We start from the raw sequence: 23,118 nt of genomic DNA, 5'->3' as shown, positions 1-23,118 counted from the left end.
AAAGGTTAAGGAATTTTCTTTATTTTTTACAAATTAAGACTATGTAGATATAATTTTTTTAATCAAAAACACCTTTGTCTTCACAGTATGAGTTAGAGAACGCAGCCTGAGCTGGAAAACCAAAGAACTAGGACAGAGTGGAAACGACACGACCCCTGTATTAGACCTGTTGGGCATTTTCTTTAAAAGTAGTTTATATCTTATCATTCTTGGCACTGTTTCTAAAGAAAAATTCCTTTATCCCAAGCAAGAAAGCACAAGAGGTGGAGTCTGGCTTCAAGAGGAGGAACTACGTGGGCTCCGTAGGGCTTGCAGAGAATCACTGTTCTGGAGAGTGGCTGATGTCCAAGCCAGGGCAGAGGGTAGCAGGCAAACAGGGCAGCACCCTAGTGGCGCTGAGCCACTCTGGGGCACACCACTGCAGAAGCAGTGTCATGGGGCAGTAAACCACGAGCCACTGTGTTCAACTGTACTGCTGTGAGCAGGGAAAGTCAAAAGCGCCATCCTGCTGGTAATGGGCTCTCAGTGGTTTGGATCTTTTGAAGAAACCACAAGTAGCCAGGGTCACGGCAACTCCTGATGGAACCCTTCTGTGCAGACTGGTGGCCCATAGTTTGGTCACCTGGCTTCTGCCTAGACCAACAAATTTCTTCAAACAGGTCAACAAAGCAAACTAACTAAAGTGCATCTGTAGGTGAACGTTACCTACTGCCTCAAATCTCTGGCCTGACTCCCTGACAGTGTCCAGGCAGGCAGACAGACATAAATGCACTGAAGAGCTGTTAGGAGTGCTACCTTCAGCAGCAGTCAAGACTCCCTGCAAGGAAGTGCTCGGCTGGTGGAGACTTGTCCCTTGCTGCAGTCCTTACAGAGGTTTTTCTGAAAAGATTTAGTACAATTAGCCCTGAGGCTCAATCATTCCTCTTTCCTATCCTTCCCCCAAGATTTAACCACAGTCACCTAGTGGAAGCCAATCAGTAACAAAGGTAATAATTTTAAAAACCAACAACAACAAAATCCAATAGGGATACTTGAAAATTGTGGCCTCTCCCTTCCCATGCATGCTCAGAGCGCTTCACAGGTACTGACAACAGCCGCCCTTCCCACCCCACAGGTGGAAAGCAGGTCACTCGGGTGGAAAGGGAACACCCACAAATCCACATTCTCATCATGGCAAGGTGGAAAGGCATTTGCCAGACCAATTCAGGCAGAGGAGGTGGCAGGCTGACAGGACAGGTGAGCTCCTTCTCAAGGAAAACACGCTGCCCAGTCTCACTGGACTGTGAAAACCAAGCACAAGGGCCAAAGAGGCTCCAGCAAGAGTCCAGGAGGGTCCATCTGCGGAGGCGTGGCAGGAAGGCAGACATCTACTCCTCGCTCCTCATCTTGGTGCACTGGCTGCCTGAGCAGAGCAATAGGCTACGGATAGGCTGACAGAAAAGCGAGCGTGGAAACCTCAGGAATGTGAAGCCAAACTCCAAACTATATTCACTAATCAGTTTTTTGATCAAAAAATTCAAAATAGAGAAAACCACAAAGTACAAAAGCTTTTCTGATGCTTTTCATTATCATAGAACACGACACCTGTAATGTGTGCAGAGAAATGAAGGGTGGGAGAGGAGTCGAGCTGGGAGGCCGGGGCCCAAATCACTTCTTTTCTTTCTTCTTGTCCTACAAATGAAGAAGAACCACCTAAGTACTTGACATGCAAATCCAAAGGAGCGAGTGCTGGCAAAGGGTGTGAGGGAATCCGGACAATGAAGGATGAGGAACCTGCGTGAGCTGAGTCTTTTCTATTAGGTGCAAGCCCCAAACAGAAAAGGAATAGAGGTCAGCAGCTGAGAGGAACAACTGTGGTACGGCCCAAACAAAACCACAATCCTACCCTGTCACTGCCCCCCCCCAGCACGCACTCACTTGTACTCCTGAGTCAAACTTATAAAGGAAAGCTCATAGGTTCATGGTTTCTCTGCTGCTAGACTAGACTGATTCTTTTTTGGGGAAAAATTAAGATTAACAAATGGATGGGACTGGAGAGACAGCTCAGCAGTTAAGAGCATTGGCTGCTCTTACAGAGGACCTGGGTTTGATTGCCAGCACCCACACAGTAGCTCAGAATTGTCTCCTGGGATAACTGTAACTGCAGTTCCAGGGGACCCAATGCATGCAACGTACATGTATGCATTGTCTTCCCCAGCCCCTTTCTGAGTCCTCACGCTCCCTGCAGCCTTACTCTCCGTAACTGCAGTCACCACAGCTGTCTGCCATTTGAAATTCATCTCCAGGATTAGTTAAGATGTAAGGAAATTGTTTCCACTTTGTCTTTTTTTTCTTCGTTAGCATAGACTTCGGTTCCCCTCTTGCTCGAGGGACCCGCCTGCCTTTCATGTATTTTTGTCCTACACAGTGAATGAGCAACTTTTCAAAGTCTCACATCCATACAGACATGAGCACAAGCCATCCTCTCATGTGCAGGCTGTGGACTCACTAACCTTCTCATTCAAAGCAAGGATCAGCATGAGCTTCCTGAAGAGTGTAACAAAATCTAAGAAGAGGTCCACGCAGTGCCTGAAAGAGAAGAACTAGTCACTCACAGTACCTCCACTTCCTTCCCCAGGAAGCCCAGGTGCCCACCTGCGAGTCACTCCCTCCAACACCCACCCCCCCAAGAAACAGTCAAGTCAACAAATCTGGTGTGGGAGGTCCTTCTGTCTATGTGTTGGTTTTACTGGTTAATGAATAAAGAAACTGCCTTGGCCTGTTGATAGGGCAGAATTTAGGTAGGCGGGGAAAACTGGACTGAATGCTGGCAGAAGGAAGGCGGAGAGAGAGACATCATGGAGCTGCCGCTGGAGACAGACATGCTGAAACTTTGCTGGTAGGTCACAACCTCGTGGTGATGCACAGATGAATAGAAATGGGTTAAATTAATATGTAAGAGCCAATAAGAAGCTAGAGCTAATGGGTCAAGCAGTGAATTAATACAGTTTCTGTGTGGTTATTTTGGTTCTGGGTGGCCAGGACGAACAAGCAGCCTCCTCCAAATACACAAATCCATGAGGACCAGGAGACCAGGCTTTGTACTAAACAGAGACCAAGTCAGAACCTGGAACTACTAAGTACCAGTGACCAGTGGTGAGGAGATCCTCTCATTGTTACCACTGAAAACAGAGTAAAAGAGAAAGCCCCTTTACTCCTGGATGCTTGCAGGTGGAAGATGTTAAAGCTGTGCCATGCTAGAGTCCCAAGCTCGGCTCCAGTGATACAGCTTGTCTGGAGTGCTTGCCCAGCACTGCTAGAGCCCTGTATCTAATTCCCAACATAAACCGCTAGTGCATGCCTATAATCCCAGCACTCAGGAAGTAAAGGATCACAAGTTCAAGGTCATCCTCAGTTACATAGTGAGTTCAAGGCCAGCCTGGGCTACGTGAGACCTTGCCTCTTAGAAAAAATGAACAAACTTTCATATGTATGTAGAGTCATGGACTGGGACAGTTTGTGTCAACCTTCAATGTGGACCAGTTCTCACTCACCAGATGTAATCCTTGTCTCCGTTTTCAGCCTTCTCAATAATGAGCTGAGTATCAAAAAGGACAAAGCCACACATGACCACCAGCCCCATGTACAGGTTTGCCTGAGAAAAGAAAGAGACAGTTACATGTGGTAGATATAGTAGTGGAAAAACAGTCTACTTCCTGCCTCTTACCCTTTGAAAACATATCATATGCTAACTCAGAAGACAGGAAAGTCCATATTACTTCTCAAGACACAATTCTGTTCTCACTCCAGGTCACTAATCTGGACTGAGAGAAACAGTCTCTGAGCAAGTCGATTCTCCTCAGCAGTGTCTAACCATGGCGGGAGGCTATGTCCTCTGAAGGTCCTCAAGTCTGTAGGGCACTGCCCAAAGAAAGTGAGGGTTCTAGAGAAGACACCTTTGTTTGGTTTTTGGTTTTGGAGACAGGGTTTCTCTGTGTAGCTTTGAAGCCTGTCCTGGAACTTTCTCTGTAGATCAGGTTGGCCTCAAACTAACAGATCTGCCTGCCTCTGTCTTGGAATTAAGGTGTGTGCCACCATGCCTGGCTCCTTTTCTTTTCTAAAGATTTATTTATTTATTATGCATACAATGTTCTACCTGTGTGTAGCCTAAATGCCAGAGTAAGGCACCAGATCTCATTACAGACGGTTGTGAGCTACCATGTGGTTGCTGGGAATTGAACTCAGGACCTCTGGAAGAGCAGCCGGTGCTCTTAACCTCTGAGCCACCTCTCTAAGCCAAGGAGTCGCCTCTTTTGACTTAGAATTAGGTGAGGAAAATGGAACAAATGACTGCTGGAGACTGCATAAAATCTCACCTGGAATAGCCAAATGGATCCAAAGAAAAGGTTCCCCAGGGAGGACAAGAACATGAGGCTCATGGCTGACATCAAGATGCCTAGCAAGAGAGGGCAAACCTTGTCACGAGAAAAGCCAAAGCTGGGCAAAAACAATCCCATTAAGGTCATTTCTAACTGTCTCCCCAAATGAAGACTCGAGAGAGAAAAGGCGGCCTATTGCCAGCTCTACCAGAGCAGAGCCCAGGGCTTGCTTTCCAGTCCATACCTCCCAAAAACAGGTAACTCCGGCGCCTGGCGTAGAGTGCGCTCAAGCTGAAGCAGGTGAAGATCATGGCCGTGCCCATGAAGGCAGTGGGGAGGATGCTGTGAAAGAAAAGGCCATGAGGGAGAGCTCCAACTATGCGGTCTGTTTAGGGGGCATATTCATAAACACAGTAAAACAGTTACCTGGGATTGATAGCAATGCACAGCTCCAAAGCAGGGCCCAGGCCAATTCCTACAAAACAAACCCCAGAACAAATTACCATTGATTCTGATCACAGGCATGCATTCTTATTAAAAAAAAAAAAAAAAGTAATCTGAGCAGTAATGGCGCACACTTTAATCCCAGCACTTGGGAGGCAGAGGCAGGTGGATCTCTGTGAGTTTGAGGCCAGCCTGGTCTACAAGAGCTAGTTCCAGGATAGGCTCCAAAGCCACAGAGAAACCCTGTCTCGAAAAAAGATAAACAAAAACAAAGGAACCAAAGCAATTGTTTTATTCAACCCTCTCCTCATTTTCAAGAGAATATATAACTGAGTTAAGTCATAGGTACATCATAGAATATATAACTGAGTTAAGTCATAGGTACATCATAGAATATATAACTGAGTTAAGTCATAGGTACATCAGTCCTCTTAGCAGAAAACCATGGGTGTTGTAAGGAAGAATAAAAATGAAAAACAACACAAAAGCAGAAATGTCAAATGTCATGTGTCCTTGAGATTGTAATGTGCATCAGGGACGGTAGGAGGACAGAACAGAGCCTGGCAGCCAGTCCTGCAGTGAAGGGCAGTCAGACCAGTCTTCCGGGTGATCACATGGTCACCGGCAAGCAACCCAGCATTTGTTCTCCTCTGGCTATTTCCTCCCTGATAATCCCCCAACACCTCCAATAATTAGTGTTCCCTGAGCCAAGTCTTAAATCCTAAATCTCTTCCTTTCTAAAATTTCCTTAACACTGTTCAGAAGAAACCCATGCATTTTAAAGTACTTTATTATATAGCTCCAATCTGTTTTCTTCAATGAGAATTCTTTAAAAGAGATTAACTTTTTTTTTTTTGAGACAGGGTTTCTATGTAGCCCTGGCTGTTCTGGAACTCCCTCTGTAGACCAGGCTGGCCTTAAATTCAGACATTTGCCTGCCTCTGCCTCCCAAGTGCTAGGATTAAAGGTGTGCGCCACCACACCCAGCAAGAAATGAACTTTTAACCAGACTCTTAGTTCATGTCTACCATTTAAAAAGTCATGGACCTCATCCGAGCCACACCTATTTTTAGGTCATAGTTGCTAGCTATCAAGTACTAGTTAGATAGTGCTTAACTCTATATGCAAGACAGGAACAGTCTATATGCAACAAAGAAGGAGGACAAAGCAAAACAAAAATGCTCAAATATGGTGGGTACAGATCAAGGAGACCAGAAAAGAGATATCATAGCAGTGTGATAGAATTTAGGGAAACTCTACAAAAAGAACTGTTTTGAAAGAATTGTACACAGACAAAAACAAACAAACGAACAAAAAACCTCTTCTGTCCCCAACAACCTCTTCACATACCTGTGAGGAAAGCAAAGCCAGCAAGAAGTCCCAATCTTTTTTGCTCCGTTTCATGACTATGAGGTGTTGCCATCAGCCAGATCATCAAGCCCAGGGAGCCCAAGGCAGAGAGCAGGCCAGCCTGTGAGAGCCAATCACAAACACTTCAAAGTTCATGTTTACTAGGTTCAAATACTCATCTGAAATTTCTAACATTTGCTTTTTAATCCAGAGGCAGAGGAGAAGGTAGAATGTTCTCAGAGAGAAGGGGGGAGAGAAACCAGAGGCCTGGAGGTGAGGGCTACGACCGTGACTGGTAGCAAGGCCTTCTGTGATCCCTCAACTACAGTACTGCTACGGCAGACAGAGAAGTGCTAGAAGCTCACTGTATCTGTAGGACAGAGAAATGCAAACAAACCAAACAAAAAAATACCAGTTGACCTAAGTTATTTGGTCTCTAGGACCCAAGAGGTTAAAGAAGGAACGTGCACTGTGGAATACCCAGGCTCATCCAGGCACAGGCACACAGGGCTGTGGAAGGCTGGGGAGGGGGTTTATAGAGGCTTGTACTCGGATCCTGCCGCCTCTGTTGCCGTGCTGGCAGTACAGACACACACAATGTTATCTGGCTTCTAGAGATTTAAAATCACTCAGCTATTTTTGAATTTCCTACAGTAACATTACTTTTCTAACAAAAATAAAAATTTTTAGGAGAAAACCCACCCACAAGTGTTAGGAGGAAATTACTGAGGCTAAACACGGGCACTGAAGTTCCTGCCGATAAAGAAAGGTACAATTCCAGTCTTACTATGAGAGCAGTTAAAAGGTTACACAGTTATTAACTGGATGCAGAATTACTGAGTGTTCCTAGGGGGATATAAAGAGGTTTCTGCACCTCTCTGGTTACATTTTCACAAAATGACAAACACACAACCTTACTTTATGTGTTGCTTTTTAAGGCACTTATCTGACATACACTGTTGATTCACAGAGCCGCTAAGACAATCACATTTTCTCTCTGAAGTAAATCAACCACCGTATTAAGACAGTACTTAAGCACCATGCCGTTTTTGACAAAATCAGGAACAAAAACACAGAACAGGGCAGGTTGCAATGGTGTACACCTTTAACTGCAATGTAGCACAGGCAGAACGTCCAGTCAGAGCTACGTAAAAGCCTAGCTAAAAGTATAAACCAGGCTCAGTGGTAAGAAGCATGTATGAATCTGGGTTCAATCCCTGGCACACAAAAAAGCACAAAGGTGGCACTGGGCCTGAGAAAGCAACACATCAGTGAAGCAGGACCCTAACTTCCACGGGGCACGCATGTCGTAAAGGATGAATCTAACTTTCCACTATTTACATGCTGAACAGTGACTGTTGAGTAGTTGAATCCCCAAATGCAAAACGTCAGCTTCCATTGAGAACTAAGTGCATTTTACATTATTTCAAACAAACAACAAAAATGCAAAAATACACAAAACCAGAAAAAAGACCCCGAACCTGCTTTGAACTCAAGGATCAGCCTTGCCCTTCTGAGTGCCAAAAGCAATTTTTCATACAACTCTTGGGAAGAGAGGCCTGAACAAAAGGACAGTTCATCACAGTGGCAAATGTCGACACAAATACACCTGTGTCTATGCTAAAAACAGCCGCTCTGGAGTTTGGCGACTAGGGAAACTTCAAACTTTTTGGTTATTCTTTAAATAAAAATAAAAAATGAACCTTCTACTTCTGTCAGTCAAACCCAAACTTTCCTCCCTAGACCATTAAGTTGCTGAAGGCTTCTCCCAGGCATGAACATAATGAAATGGGTCAAATCTGTACACGTCCCAACCCTGCCTAATCTGACAATTAATTATATAACTGGTATTTTGCTCTAAGCATTCCACAGTCAATGAGGCAACAAAGAAGAAAAGGTGGGCACCATGCCATGAGTGCCAGCACCTGGCTCACGTCTGAGGACGGGGTCTTGTACGTCAGACAGCATCAGCTGAATACCTTTAGGGCCAAGTACCCAGCAAAAGAGATTCCTGTGTTCAGTTTCCAAGAGAGGAACAGCTGCCAGAAAACGCTAATGGTTTAATGATGTCTGGCTGAGTTCTGATATCAAACTACTGATAGAATATTAGAAAGCGCATAGAAATAGGCTACCCTGTTAAGCTGTTTTCTTCCTAATGGAGTCTGTGCCACTGACCCCAGAGAAACGTGTTCTTACCTGAATGAAATGTGTGACCACATGGACATAGGCCCCTGCCGCCGCCACAAACATACAGAGTGCAAAGCTGGCATAGACCTTCTTTAGGTGCTGCTGTGTCGAGGGAGTTCTAGAAAAGAGTGTTCACAGCATATCATGTCTGCACGTATCTCTAAGCTACAAATCATTTCTCTGTAAAAAGTTATGAACAGTCTGAGATACTTTGGGAAGAACATACTATAATAAAAAAGAATGTTTGGAAAATGGGTTAAGAGAACCTGCTAGAGAAGAACCCAAATCCCAAACATATGCGCAATCAGTGCCCAACTGGAACAGATGACTCGCGGTGACTACACAGTAGCCCTGATTTGGCTGCTTCTGCTAAGCTTCACAATCTAGCCAATCTGTTTACTGTCACCTATAAAAGTTATCCAACTAAGAAAAGAAACTAGGTGTGATAAGAAATGCAGCAAAGGACAATGGTCAAGGCTGGATCACTTACATATGGGAAAATTTTAAGAGGGCATCAAAGTTGATCTTCCGATCAAATATGTTCATGGTTCCGAAGTCTGCTCAGCACACCTGCTAAGAAGGAAGAAAAGATTATTTTATAGACACCAGGACACTTAAGAGCACAGGTATATTTTTTTAAAAAAAAAAGGGCAGTATACAAGCTTTGGAAAATTAAAAGTCCCTATCAACTCCTTTAAAAAAGACAAAAGACATAAAACCATCTCCTCTTCTCTCCAAAACTACTATCATTTGATTTCAATTATTTTAAAGAATACTTACAATTTTTTATTTTATTTATTTATTTTGGGTTTTTCGAGACAGGGTTTCTCTGTAGCTTTGGAGCCTGTCCTGGAACTATCTCTTGTAGACCAGGCTAGTCTTGAACTCACAGAAATCCACCTACCTCTGCCTGAGTGCTGGGATTAAAGGCGTGTGCTACCACTGCCTGGCAGTACTTACAATTTTTAAAGGGCAGATTTGTCTTTGAAAAGATAGTTTACACTGGGCAATGGCGGTGCACGCCTTTATAATTCCAGCACTTGGGAGGCAGAGGCAGGCCTATTAGTTTGAGGCCAGCCTGGTTTACAGAGCAAGTTCCAAAGCTACAGAGAAACCCTACTTTGAATACCCCTCCCCTACCAAAAGATAGTTTACAGAAGAATTCAAAGAACTCATTGAGTTTTGCTTGCCTGTATTGAACGTGTGGATAATACAACTGTTCTGTGGAGAAGTTAGTTCTCACCTTCCACAGATGGTACTCGGTACTGGGACTGAACTCAAGGTTTGCATAGCAAGGGCTTCATCTACCTTGGAGCAATTATGTCACTGCTTCAAGACACTAATCAATTGTCTCAGAAAAAGTACCTCAGCCGGGTGGTGGTGGCATGTCTTTATTCCCAGCGTTCAAGTGGCAGAGGCAGGCGGATCTCGGTGAGTTTGAGGCCAGCCTGATCTACAAGAGCTAGTTCCAGGACAGGCTCCAAAGCTAAGAGAAGCCCTGTCTCGAAAAATCAAAAGAAAGAAAAAACTACCTCAAAGATTTTTTTTCTTTTTTTAAAAAAGGTCATTTATTTACTCCTTTCCACAGCAATCTGCTGGGGCGAAAGTGTGGCACCACCCCGGAATGGAGTCAGTCCTTGTTCTAGGGCAATTTACAGTAACACAGTTGAAAAACTCAACGGAAAGTCACAATTATAAAAATTTATCTCCATTAACATAAAGTACACAAGAATTTTGTTGTTTTTTTATACTATTACAACTTAAAAAATGTTACTGTTTTACTTTATGGGTGTGTGTGTGCATGTACATCTGAGCATCACATGCATGTAGCCCAAGGAGGCCACAAGAGGAGATCTGATTACCTGGAACTGTAGTTGTAGGAAATTGTGAGTCACCTGATATGGGTGCTGGGAACCAAACAGGTCCTCTTTAAGATCTGCTCTTAAGTGCTTTTAATTGCTGAGTCACCTCTCCAGCTCCCTCCGAATCATTTTTCTAAGACTTGGACTTACTAGAGGCTCTGACTAGACTGGATCTCATTACATAAACCAGACTGGCTGGCCTTGAATTTAAGAGATCTGTCTGTCTCTGCCTCCCAAGTGCTGGGATTAAAGGCGTGTGCCACCATGCTTAGGCTGCCACGGAAGCCTTCCTATATAAAGATTGCAATGGTATAAATATTCCCTCTGTATTCTTTTTTTTTTTTGTCCCAAGACAGGGTTTCTCAGTAGCTTTGGAGTCTGTCCTGGAACTCATTCTGTAGACCAGGCTGGCCTCAAACTTTCAGAGATCCACCTGCCTCTGCCTCCCAAGTGCTGGGATTAAAGGTGTGCGCAACCACCACCTGGCCTTCTATATTCTTTTCAAAATCTGAATGTATACGTGTATGTGTGCTCTCTCAATTGTGAATATGTGCTCGCCACAGCATGCATGCTGAGGTCAGAGGATGTGCTTGGGTCTTGGTCCTCACCTTCCACTTGAAACAGTCAATAGTCACTACCATATGTGTCGGGCTAGCTGGCTTGTGAGCTGCTAGGGATTCTATTGTTTCTGCCTCCTATCTCCCTGTAGAGCACTGGGATCAAATATGGGAGCCACCGTGCCTGGCTTTTACGTGGTTCTGAGGTTCGGGGCCTTAACGTTTTCATGGGAAGCATATTACCCACTGAGCCGTCTCACCAACCCACTTGATAGTCTCCTCTTAGATTTCTTAAATATTAGTATCTGCCTTTTCCCTCCTCCACATATAACAATATTTAATATAAAGATTTAAAATCTTTTTCTTAAACTGTGTAGACAACGCTCTAATACTTAAGTGTGTATATCTGGAAAACACTCACCAAAAAGAGAAGATTATGACACAGACCTTATTCAGATTTTCCCAACAGTTCCAAAATGTCAGACAGCATTTTGGAACCAAAGGAGGACATGTACCACCCCCTTTCCACTGTGACCCTCACGAGCCTAATATGCGGGCAGTGCAACTCCTCCCGCCACAGAAATTTAAAGCAAAGACAAAACCCAAGGAAACCATATCCAGTTTCCTCTATCTCACGTGCAATCCCAAATAAACACATCTAGTCTAAGAACTAAGAACTGATCAAGAGCGGTCAGCTTTCCTAAATACACACACACACACACACACACCAGTCTTACTAAACACACAATGCCCACTCTATTCCCAATCTACTAAAGGGGGTGGGCAAACAACCATTAGCCTGCAATCAAAGTTACAATCCTAAAGTCACAAAGATGCAGTTTGGGTACAGGCTGGCCTTCTCAGGCCGCCTCCTTCCTCACCCCTACTTACCCTGACTCTTGTCAGTTCAGTTCGAGAACAGATCTGATGAGAAGTGCAGACCCTACCAGAGCTGCTGCTCTCCTCTCGAGTCACTGGTTTCTGTGCCTGCTTGGTCTAGATGGTGCAACTATTGCAGGCTGTTGCAAGGCCAAACAGTCTTCCACAACCATGATGATGCATTCTCCAGAGAGCACACTTACAGGATGGTACCATCCAGCAACTGGAAAGTGTCTTTAAGGCATCCATTAACACTCCTAATGATGTCCCCAGAGAGCACTTGCAACCTCCACAGCCAGGTTTCTCAGCACTCACAGTAGAAGTGCTATACTACCTCTTGCTTCCAATTTCAATCAGCAATAGGGGGAGGGGGCCTTAAATACCCAGGGGGTTGTTAGTCAGAAAGGGGCAATACTCATGTAACCAGACCCTCTGGGGAAAAACTGTGAGAGCACAATGACAGAACTCTTTCCCAGTTTGCTCCTTGACATGTTCCAGAAGGTACTAACTGCCTCCTTCTGGAGCTTTCAGTTGATACACAAAGATAGGGGGTGGAGAGGGCTCAGCAGCTAAGACCACTGGCTGCTCTTTCACAGGACCAGGTTCAATCCTAGCACCCACAGGGCAGCTTACAGCTGTAACTCCAGCTCCAGGGGATGTAGCGCCCTCCTTTGAACTGAGGGCACCAGGCACAAATGTGGTGCATAGACATATTTGCATGTAAAACACTTAGTCTAATGAAGAAAAGTTAAGACAGTTTGTGTAAGAATGAGGATATCAAATACTTAGTTTTTCCTTGACTTATAAGTAACTTGCAGTTTAAAATACTAAAATATACACTGTTGTGAAATACAGTCTCACTATGCAAGTGAAACCTTCAATCCTTGTGTCCCAAGTACTGGGATCGCATGTGTTACACCAGGTTAAAACTTCCATATATATGTTTGTTTATTTCACTACCTATTTCAATTAAAAAGGGGGGTGGGGGTGAGGGTTTCCCTGTGCAGCCCTGGAACTCACTCTGTAGATCAGGCTGGCCTTGAACTCAGAGATCTGCCTGCCTCTGTCTATGGAGTGCTGGGATTAAAAGCCTGTGCCACCACGCCCGGTCTATTTCAAACTTTAAGTGAAATATGCTAATTAAAGCAATTGTTGTACTGTAAGAGGGGTCCACGAGATGGCCGATATTAAAGCAGACCCATTCCCAGTGAAAACGGCGCTGACTCGCGTTCTCAGCGCTGCCCTCTGGCTCCACACAATGCTGTGTCATGCTGTGACACACCCATGGTCACACACAGACACACGTAATAAAAATGTCCAACTTTTCTTTTTAAAAAGTAGTAATGTATATACTTAAAGTATATGCCATATTTCATTTTGAAAAAGGTAAAATATAAGGGGAAGCAGATCTCAGATGGAAGGAAATGTAGCTCTGCTCTAGAGTTGTCCAAACTGGGGAGAATGGGGGTAGAAATAGAGATAAAATGCTCCCCCAAGGTTCTTTTTTCTCCCATGCAGCCCTGGCTGGCCTGAAATTCACCAAAGAAATCCACCTGCTTTTGACTCCCAAGTGCTAGCATTAAAGGTGTATGCCGCTGTGCCTGGCCCTGACATATACATTAAAAAAAAAAAAAATTAGGATGTTTTATACAGCAGCAGACCTCTGCATTGAGCAATGTGTTAGAATTTTTTTTAATTAAAACAAAAAATCTTTTCTCATTTTACATACCAATCCCAGTTCCCATTCCCTCCCCTCCTCCAGCTCCCATCACAACCCACCCACCATCCACTTCTGAGAGAGAGTGAGAGAGGGTAAGGGTTCCCATGGGAAGTCAACAAAGTCTAGCACATTGCTTTGAGGCAGGACCAACCCCCCCCCCCCCCCCCCCCCGCATATTCGGCTGAGCAAGGTATCCCTATAAAGAGAATGGGCTCCAAAAAGCCAGTACAAGCAGTAGGGATAAATCCTAGTCTCACTGCCAGTGGCCCACAGTCTGCCCCAGCCAAGCAACTGTCACCCACATTCAGAGGGCCTAGTCTGGTCCTATGCCAGTTCCCCCGTTGTCAAGCCGGAGTCGCTGAGCTCCCATTAGTTTAAGGTAAGCTGTTTCAGTGGGTATTCCCATCATGGTCTTGGATTTTTGTTTTTAAAGATGCAGTGCTTTATGTTTTTCTGCCATGGGGAAAAAAGAAATATTGGACTGGAGATACAGTTCAGTAGTAGAACACTTGCCTAGCACAAGTGAAGCCTAGGTTCAATCTCAGACACTACAAAAATAAGCATCATTCCAGTGTATATGGGGGGTCCAAATTGCTCCAAAATTCACTGTGATATATCTGACACATAACTAAGACTATTACAAAAGTCAACAAATCAGGCATGGTGGCACACCTCTGTAATCTCAAGACTTCTCAGGATAAATTTAACTTTGAGGTTAGCCTGGGCTGTATAATGAAGCATAATCTTAAAAAGAAAATCATTGGGGAATCTGCTCAGACTGCATGTATAAAAGAAAAAAATGCTCATATTTTAGTTACAACCAAAATCCTTTGACTCTGCACCTCACTTTATGGCCTACCTTTAAGGCAGCAGGAACTCCAAATATTAACAGAACCTATCAAAATTTGTTATGCACATATTGCTAGTTTGGTTGAGGTGACAGGGGTAGCTTCCTCTGCTAGAGCCACCCCAAGTTGATGGAGGAAGGTCATTGGTTAATTAAAAAAGAAATTGCTTGGCCCTCATAGGTTAGAACATAGGTGGGTGGAGTAAACAGAACAGAATGCTGGTAGGAAGAGGAAGTGAGCGCAGATGCAGGGCAGCTCCTCTCAGAGACAGACAAAATGCAGCTCATCGCCAGGGCAGACGCGATGAAGCTCGGACCCAGGATGGACGTAGGCTAGAATCTTCCTGGTAAGCGCACCTCAAGGTGCTACACACATGAATAGAAATGGGCCAGGTAGTGTTTAAAAGAATACAGTTTGTGTGTCGTTATTTTGGGGCATAAGCTAGCCAGGCGACCAGGAGCTGGGGCGGCAGGAACACAGCCTGCAGCTCCCACTACACCAAGTTACAAAACAAAAAGCAGGAGCTGAGAGAACACAACTCATCCAGCACAGAAGGAAGGTGAAACGGGGTAGGAGTTCGGCAGCACCCTGCCTTTCACAGTTCAGTGACAAAGCACTTGCTGAGTTGATCAAGGCCCTTTGTTCAATCCTCAGGACTCATACAAACACATACAAGCACACACATGCACAACAAAAACTCCCAAATTTACTGCATAGTTTCACCATGACCACCTTTAGCTTGGCAGGATAAAGTCTAGCCTGTCTTATTAAATCCCGTTTCCATTCCAGGGACCCTTCTTACTCTTGTCCTAAAACAAAAGGTTATTATCTAATAGTGGTCATGCCTTCAAAGCGTGCATGCACACACACAAAACCAACAAGCACTGGGAACAGCTCAGTGATAGAATGTTTTCATAACATGTAAAAGGTCCTACCCATCACTGAAAAAAAAAACTGTAATTTTTATTTCAATACATATAGTAAATACAGTACAAATGAAATATGCAGAAGCCTCTAAATCTACTCCAGACAGAAAGTATCACAGCTGAAAACTACAGGAGCTGCCTCAAGGTACACAACCTAACATGAATGACAAACGCTATTTAGATACACATTAGACACTAGATAGTGAACTACTCTGTTTTACCCTCCTATAAACTAGCTTATCCTGTAAACCTTCAACTATCTTGATTGCTCTCCCTGTACCTGTATAGAGGACCAAATCGGTAAGTAAAGGAAAAACAAGAACCCAGGGCTGATGACTGATTAAATGTGCTTACTGCCACACCAGACAAACTGAGTTTGGCCCCCTGGATCCACATGTAAGAGAGAATCAACGCTTGAATGCTGTACTCTGACCTCTATACACTCTCCCCACATCCCCACAGTAAATGTAATTTTTTAAAAATTTATTTATGTAAATTGGTGTGAGGGTATCAGATGCCCTAGAACTGGAGTTACAGACAGTTGTGAGGGGCCAAGTAGGTGCTGAGAATTGAACCCAGATCTTCTGAAGAACAGCCAGTGTTTTTAATGCATGAACCATCTCTCCAGCTCCCAGTAGATGGAATTTAAAGGGTGGGGCAAGACTGTCTCTTCTGATGAGTTTTCAGCCTCCGTATCTGCAGGTGTAGCTCTAAGCAAGCCGTAGCACCCCACAAAACCACAGCAAGCTTCTGGAACTAGACTTCGCTCTGCTTCAGTCTCACCATTTCCCAAACAGGAACTACAACACTCTTTACTTCACGGGGTTGACTGTAAGGAGATTAATACCCATGGGTAGTTTATGAAATAAAATGAAACTCTTCAAGTCAGTACATTATCTCCGATGATAATAAGTATCAATTTGATTCCTTCTAATGTGCAGGAACAGACTCCAAAATGGTTGAATTAACAAGGGGGGGGGCGGACTGACATGTAGTTACAATCTAATATTTAATTAAATATGTGAAAGTGTTTGACGTGTTACTTTAGTTGTTAAATTGTATACACTTAAGAACAACCCCTATTATCCTCACAATTAGTCCATGAAAAAAGGAAACAGCCCCACATTAAAGTTGTTTAGAGAGAACCAGATCTAGAGTTACAGATCCTACCCTTTCTACCACATAACCTCTAGAAGATAATCTTACTTAATTCAACCTCCTCTTCAACTGTAACACACATATGATTAACACCACTTCTACCGACTCTCAATTAGAAAAATATGTATGCTAGGTGGTGGTGGCTCACGCCTTTAATCCCAGCAGCACTCAGGAGGCAGAGGCAGGAAGGTCTCTGGGTTTGAGGCCAGTATGGTCCACACAGTAAGTTCTAGGACATCCTAGGCTACAACCCTGTCTCAAAAATAAACAAATAAATAGTAAGTGTGTATTTTTTTTTGTAAGGCACCAAACCGACATTAGTACTAACTTGACCAACATCAGAAAGCCTCAGGTCTCCTGACGCCCACAAGAGAAAAGTAAGCTTTCAAAAAGGCAATTCCATAACTCTCCAAAACATATGTTGATTCCTACCACACTCGTGTATTTTTTAGCACTTTTTACCCAGTACATGAAACTGTATCTGTAACGAGGAGGAAAACTGGAAATGCTAAATATTCAATTTTTCCTTTTCCTAGTCATTGGGAAAGCAAGGCTTCATTCAGATCAACGGAGAGAACAAGGTTGTGAAACCGTATTTCCACATTAATAATGAACTGCATTTCTCAAGGGCTCAAGCCTCTCTCTACTGAAGAAAAACCGAAGGGACTCTAAATGTCAACTTATTCTCCAGGTTAGAACAGAAACAATTCTAGACAAAGAAACACCGAAGAAAATAAATGCTATCATTACAGACTTTAAGTGTTTGCAGAAGACCTGAAAACGGGATTATGCAAGCCAGGGAAATCTTTCTTGAATCATATCTCTTAAACTACCCACACAGCCCCAAGATAAATTATTCGCAAATATCAATAAGTAACTAGAAATTCTGTCATTAACCTTTAACCTTGAGTTCCTTGTCTGTGTTTCTGGCAGTCAGCTCTTCTAAAGTGTTACACATTCACAAGTGTTTGTGTAACTCGAGTCTCAAGTTCAAAGTGGTTTTGTTGTGATTTGGTCAGGAAATGCGACCTGGTCTGGCAACGAGATAGCCTGTTCTTGTTGTTTAAAAAAGAAAGAAAAAGGAAAACAAGGAAGAAAAAGAAACGTCAAAGCCTACTTATCACAGGTTCAGCAGTGGGTCCAAGGGAAAACCCGCCCATGGACGCCCTTCCGGAGCAGACTTTGGTTCGGGACCTGTGGGAGCAATCAACGCCACCTCACCTGTCCAGAGGTAATCAAGCAGATCAGAGGGGGGCCGCTCCGTCGAGCCGGGAAGCCAGGCCAAGCCCGGGTCCTCTCACCTCCAGCCTCTACCGTTGGCTTCCAAGTAACTAAGGAATCTCGCGTGTCACAGAGAAGTGTGACATCACCCGGCCCGCCGTGACAGGGCGGTCTGCCCACCCAGGCCTAACCCGAGTCCCCGACCCCGGCGGCCTGGCTGAGCGAACCCGAGAAGGCGCTGCCCAGCAGCGATCGCCGAGTCGGGCGGGAGAGACACAAACAACACAGCTTTCCCTTTCGTTTTCCTCAAAGTCAGGAGTGGGGGGGCCTGTCTCGAATTCAAGCCCTGAACTCGGCTGAGGGGAAGATGGTGGGAACTGAAAGGGACGCAAGCGAGGTCCCTACGAGGCCTTCGCCACAAAACCAGGCCCCCAAACGCCCGGGAGACCCCGCAGACTCGCCCCCTCCCCACCGCCCCGCCCCCGCCGGCGCTGCTGCGCATGCGCGGCACTAGTTCCTCCGCGTCCCTCCCGGCCCGGCGGCGATCTCGACGCAGAGCCGGCCTTGCTTCCGAGGGACTGGGCGGTCGGAAAACGGAAGCTCCTACGCAGCCCGGTCTTGCTCCCTCGCACCCCTCACCCCGGGTCTGCCTACTCCTAGCTTCGCGCCTACCTTCTCGGCCCGCGTCTCAGGAGCTCCGCAGCTCGGCTAAAACCGGATGTGCTCTGAGTCTCCCGGCGGTGGCTCTGGAGCTCTACCCACGCCCGCCCCCCCGGGAAGCCCCGCCTCTATCCCGGCCAGGCAAGTTCTTATTGGTCCTTGGTTGCACTACCGCCTTTCCGTTGGCTGTACGTTCATAAACAGCAGCTGTTACGTCAGCGTCATCGGCTAATGCCCTGTCAATCAAGGCTGTGGCCACCCACCGTTTCGGTGGCCAGAGGCCTCCGCCCTCTTTCCCCTAGCAAGGAAGGCTGTCTGTCTGTCTGACGCCCGATCGGTGGAGGCTGTGAAGTGGGGTGTGTCAGTCCTGAGGCCGCTGCCTAGTGAGACCCCGTGACACTAACGACCACAGCGCTAAAACGTCCAGAGATGCTGCTTTTAGGCTTCTCGTGGGATAGTAGAGAGAGAAAACGGAGGCTGCCCAGAAAAACAGCCTCCCTGGGACCTTTAACAGTGAATACAGTGGAGCTCAAGCTTCAGAGCGCCGTTGAAGGTCCAGCCTACATAGGAACCCTAGGACCCCAGCTTGGAGGTCACTCTCTAAGGCCACTTGGTGGTCCTGGAGCCCCAAGCAAACAGTCTACGATGACAGCTTTCCTATTAACCTCCATGACAATGGGTGGTTCTTTATAATTACCAAGGGCTCTGCAAGTCAGGTGTGAACAGGGCAGCAAAGACTGGTCGTGCAGTCCTAACCAGCTCTTTGGAGACCTGGCCAAGGGAGGTCAAAGAGCAGGCCTGTTCTTTAAGGCGTGTCTCTAGCCGGGACACAACCAGTTCTTAGCCAGCATTGATTACACAGCAGAATGTTCTCTGTTGGATTAAACTGTTAGGGCTAAAGAAACTCCATTTTATGCTAGGCCTCCATCTTGGTAATCACCAGTAGTTTGTCTCCCAAAAATGTACAGCCGTGACTATCTACTTGTTACGAAAAGGCAACTGCTTTTTTTTTTTCTTCTGTAACTTGCTTAAGCAGACACTCAAAGATTGTTTTGAGTTGCCTTAATCACTTAGATTGGCAGAACGGAACAGTTTTTATTTAGTTGCATAGATAGTGAAGGTCTCCATATGGTTTTCCCCTTTGAAAGTCCTTCCCTGATGTGGGAAGTCCTCCTGTATATGTGTTGCTTTTATTGGTTAATGAATAAAGAAGCTACTTTTGCTTTAATCCCAGCACTTGGGAGGCAGAGGCAGGTGGATCTCTGTGAGTTCGAGACCATCCTGGTCTACAAGAGCTAGTTCCAGGACAGGCTCCAAAACCACAGAGAAACCCTGTCTCGAAAAACTTAAAAAAAAAAAAAAGAAGCTACTTTTGGCCAATGGCTTAACAGAATACAGACAGACTGGAAAAGATATATAGAGAGAGTAGGTGGAGTCAGTGAGGAGCCATGTAGCTGCTGCAGGAGACAGGCATGCCGGAACCTTGCCTGTAAGCCACAGCCATGTTGTGATACACAGATTAATAGAAATGGGTTAATTTAAGATATGAGTTAGGCAGAAGCTGGGTGGTGGTGGCTCATGCCTTTAATCTCAGCACTCGGGAGACAGAGGCAGGTGGATCTCTGTGAGTTCGAGGCCAGCCCTGTCTACAAGACCTAGTTCCAGGACAGGCTCCAAAGCTACAGAGAAACCCTGTCTTGAAAAACCCAAAAAAAAAAAAAAAAAAAAGGCAAAAATACACTTAAGCTATTGGCCAAACAATATTGCAATTAATACAGATTTCTGTGTGATTATTTCAAGTCAGGGCAGCTGGAAAATGAAGTAGCAGCCTCCTCCAGCACTTCCCCATGCCCCTCTCCTTCACAGCAATCTCAAGTTCAGATCAGTAGTTAATGATTTAACTATAATCGGATTGAGTCTACGGGCTTTTCCTAGGCATCACAAATTCCATAACAAAACAAGAAAGAAAAACTAACAAAATTTTGATTTTTTTCTTTCTAAGGATATGGAGTCTCACTATGTAGCTCATTCTAGTCACAAATTCAGTGAGTAGCTCAGGTTAGCCTTGAATCAGCCTTTCTCACCTTCCTAGTACTGGGATTACAGGCATGCACCACCAAACCCTACATCTGGGTGCTTTTGAGACCTGCTACAATCTGCATGTTGCAAACACTGAGCTAGAGCAAGTACATCTTTCAAAACTACGTATTTCAGACCAGGCATGTAGCACATGCCTTTAATCCCAGCACTCAGGAGGCAGAGCCAGGTGAATCTCTGTGAGTTCAAGGCGAGCCTGGTCTACAGAGTGAGTTCCAGGACAGCCAGGGATATACAGAGAAATTCTGTCTTAAAAAACAAATAAACAAACACCAGGTGAACATACAAACAAAATATGGTATAGTTCATACTATAAAATATTATATAGCCATAAAAAAGCTTGAAGGCCAAGTGTGGTAGTAAGCCCAAACCTTGGCTCCATAATGAGTTCAAGGTTAGTTTTAGTGTCCTAGATACTGTTTGATTGCTGTGAAGAGACACTATGTCCAAGGCAATTCTTAGAAAAGAAAGCATTTAATTGAGGGATTGTTTACAGTTTCAGAGGGTTAGTCATGATCATCATAGCAGGAAGCAGACAGGCATGATGCTGGAGCAGTAGTTAAGAGCTTCACATTCTGATCATAGGCTGTAGGCAGAATTTTCCTGGGCTGGCAGTGGCTCTCAAATAATCAGAGTCTTAATATTTATTATAAATGCTCAGGCAATAGCTTAGGCTTATTACTAGCTAACTCTTAAATTTTCAATTAACCCATATTTTTTATCTATGTTTTGCCATGTGGTGTGCTACCTTTTCTTAGTATAGCATACCCATCTTGCTTCTTTCTGCATCTGCTGGTGACTCCTCAGACTCCACCCTTCTTTCCATCATTCTTATTTTGGCTTTCCCACCTAAATTTTTCCTGTTCAGCTATGGCCAGTCAATTTGCTTATTAAACCAGACATAACGGCACATATTCATACAGTGTAAAGGAATATTCCACAACAGGCAGCAGGCGGAGAGGCAGGGGTAGGGGTTGGCTGGGCCCTCCTATGTCAATCATCAATCAAGAAAATGCATCACAGGCTTGCCTACAGGCCAATGTAGTAGAAGCATTTTCTCAGTTCCTGCTTCCCAATGACTCTAGCTTGTGTCAAGCTGACTTAAAAGTGGCCAACACTATACTAAAAAACCACTAATGTGTGTTTTGTTTGTTTGTTTGTTTGTTTTGCTGGAATTAAAGGTGGGTGCCACTATGCTCCAAATATACTCACCTGTTGATCAACCTTTGGGTACTTTCTATTCCCTGGCAATTTATTATGAACAATGCCACTACAATGCGCTATAGAAAACTATCACCAGATGTGAGCCCTTGAACAGTTCTGTACTAAATAAACATCTTTTCCTCATAAAGTTATCCAGATTTCATTATTTTGCTATAATATCACAGAAAGAACTAAACCAATTGAAAGTTCGATTGCTTGGTTATAACGTCATTATTTACATGTATTTGAGAGAGAGTCACTTTACTTCCTTACCAGAAGTACATGAAGGTTCCAATTTCTCTATATCATTGCCAACATTTATTGCCAAGCATTTTGATTTATAGCTGTTTTAACAGATATGTGGTAGTTTGAATGCAATTGGTCCCATAATCTTATAGGAAGTGGCATTAAGAGGTATGGCTTTGTTAGGACGGGTGTGGCCTTCTTTGAGGAAGTGTGTCACTGGAGGGTGGGTTTTGAGGTTTCCTATGAATGAGATACCATCCAGTGTCTCATTCGACTTCTTGTTGCCTGGGAGATATAGGACTCTCAGCTACTACTCCAGCACCATGCCTGTCTGCAAGCCACCATGCTCCCATCATGATAATTGGGCTGAATCTCTGAAACTGTAAGCCAGCCACCCCAATTAAATGTTTTCTTTATAAGAGTTGCCATGGTCATGGTGTCTCTTCATAGCAATATAAACCCTAACTAGACAGAAGTTGGTACCAAGGACTGAGGTATTTCTGTGCCAGGCTGCCCATGTTTATGTTAGAAGGAATTTGGACTTTGGTACTGTGGGTTGTAAAAGCAGCAGCATGCTTTACACACTGTGTAGTGGTCACACTAGTAGAGACTGGAAGACAATGGTGCTAAGTGTGACCTGATAAACTGTGAGGGCCCGGCTCAAGAGGTCTCAGAGGAGAAGAATTTCAGTATGTTGCCTAGAGATCATTCTTGTGATATTTTGGTGAAGAAAGTGGCTGCCTTTTATCCTTGTCCGAAGAGTCTACTTGAGGCTAAAAGTGGAGAATTTTGGATTAATTCCCTTGGCAGAAGAAATCTCAAAACAGTATAGATTCCGTCATGCAGTTACTAGTGTTCATACTTGTAGATGTTCGTTCCTGGCTGTTCAGACCTCAAATAATCACATAGAAACTATATTATTTGCAATTATTGGCCAATAGCTTAAGTATATTTTTAGCTAGCTCTTTTTTTGTTTTTGTTTTTCAAGACAGGATTTCTCTGTAGATTTTGGAGCCTGTCTTGGAACTTTAGGTAGCTCTTATATCTTAAATTAACCCATCTTTATTAATCTGTGCATCACCACAAGGTCATGGCCCTACTGGAAAAGTTTCAGTGAGCTTGGGGCATCTGTCTCCTGCAGTGGCTACATGGCTTCTCTTTTACTCTGCCTCCTCTCCTCTCTCTACATCTCTGTTTTTCACCTGGCTTTACTCTGTTAAACCATTGGCCAAAAGCAGCTTTATTCATTAACCAATAAAAGCAACACATATACAGAAGGACTTTCCACACCATTTCCCCTTTTCTGTTTAAATAAAAAGGAAGGTTTTAACTTTAACATAGTAAAATTACATATAACAAAACAGGTATCGAGCAAGAATTAGTTACAATATTTATATCTACT

The 23,118-nt window shown here is 44.4% G+C and overlaps 1 protein-coding gene across 3 annotated transcripts; it reads right to left on the bottom strand.

The window, feature by feature from the left end:
• Tmbim6 (transmembrane BAX inhibitor motif containing 6) lies at window positions 1-18,305 on the bottom strand. Of its 3 annotated transcripts, none has more exons than XM_057791944.1 (10): window positions 18,183-18,305; window positions 8,830-8,912; window positions 8,349-8,457; window positions 6,153-6,273; window positions 4,785-4,833; window positions 4,603-4,700; window positions 4,356-4,435; window positions 3,534-3,634; window positions 2,493-2,568; window positions 1-1,671 (listed from the first exon to the last, which is right to left on the bottom strand). In XM_057791944.1, the coding sequence occupies exons 2-10, from the start codon at window positions 8,883-8,885 to the stop codon at window positions 1,648-1,650; spliced, it is 714 nt and encodes a 237-aa protein (XP_057647927.1). In that variant the 5' UTR covers window positions 8,886-8,912; window positions 18,183-18,305; the 3' UTR covers window positions 1-1,647. The 3 variants fall into 3 exon arrangements, with proteins under 3 accessions (XP_057647927.1, XP_057647928.1, XP_057647929.1); XM_057791945.1 differs by having other exon boundaries at window positions 8,830-8,909; window positions 18,183-18,282; XM_057791946.1 differs by lacking the exon at window positions 18,183-18,305 and adding an exon at window positions 17,511-17,531.
• Between the last annotated feature and the right edge of the window lie 4,813 nt (window positions 18,306-23,118).

This window comes from Chionomys nivalis, chromosome 17 (assembly GCF_950005125.1).
Source record: "Chionomys nivalis chromosome 17, mChiNiv1.1, whole genome shotgun sequence".
Classification (NCBI taxonomy): domain Eukaryota; kingdom Metazoa; phylum Chordata; class Mammalia; order Rodentia; family Cricetidae; genus Chionomys; species Chionomys nivalis.
This window is presented reverse-complemented; position numbering and strand designations above follow the sequence as displayed.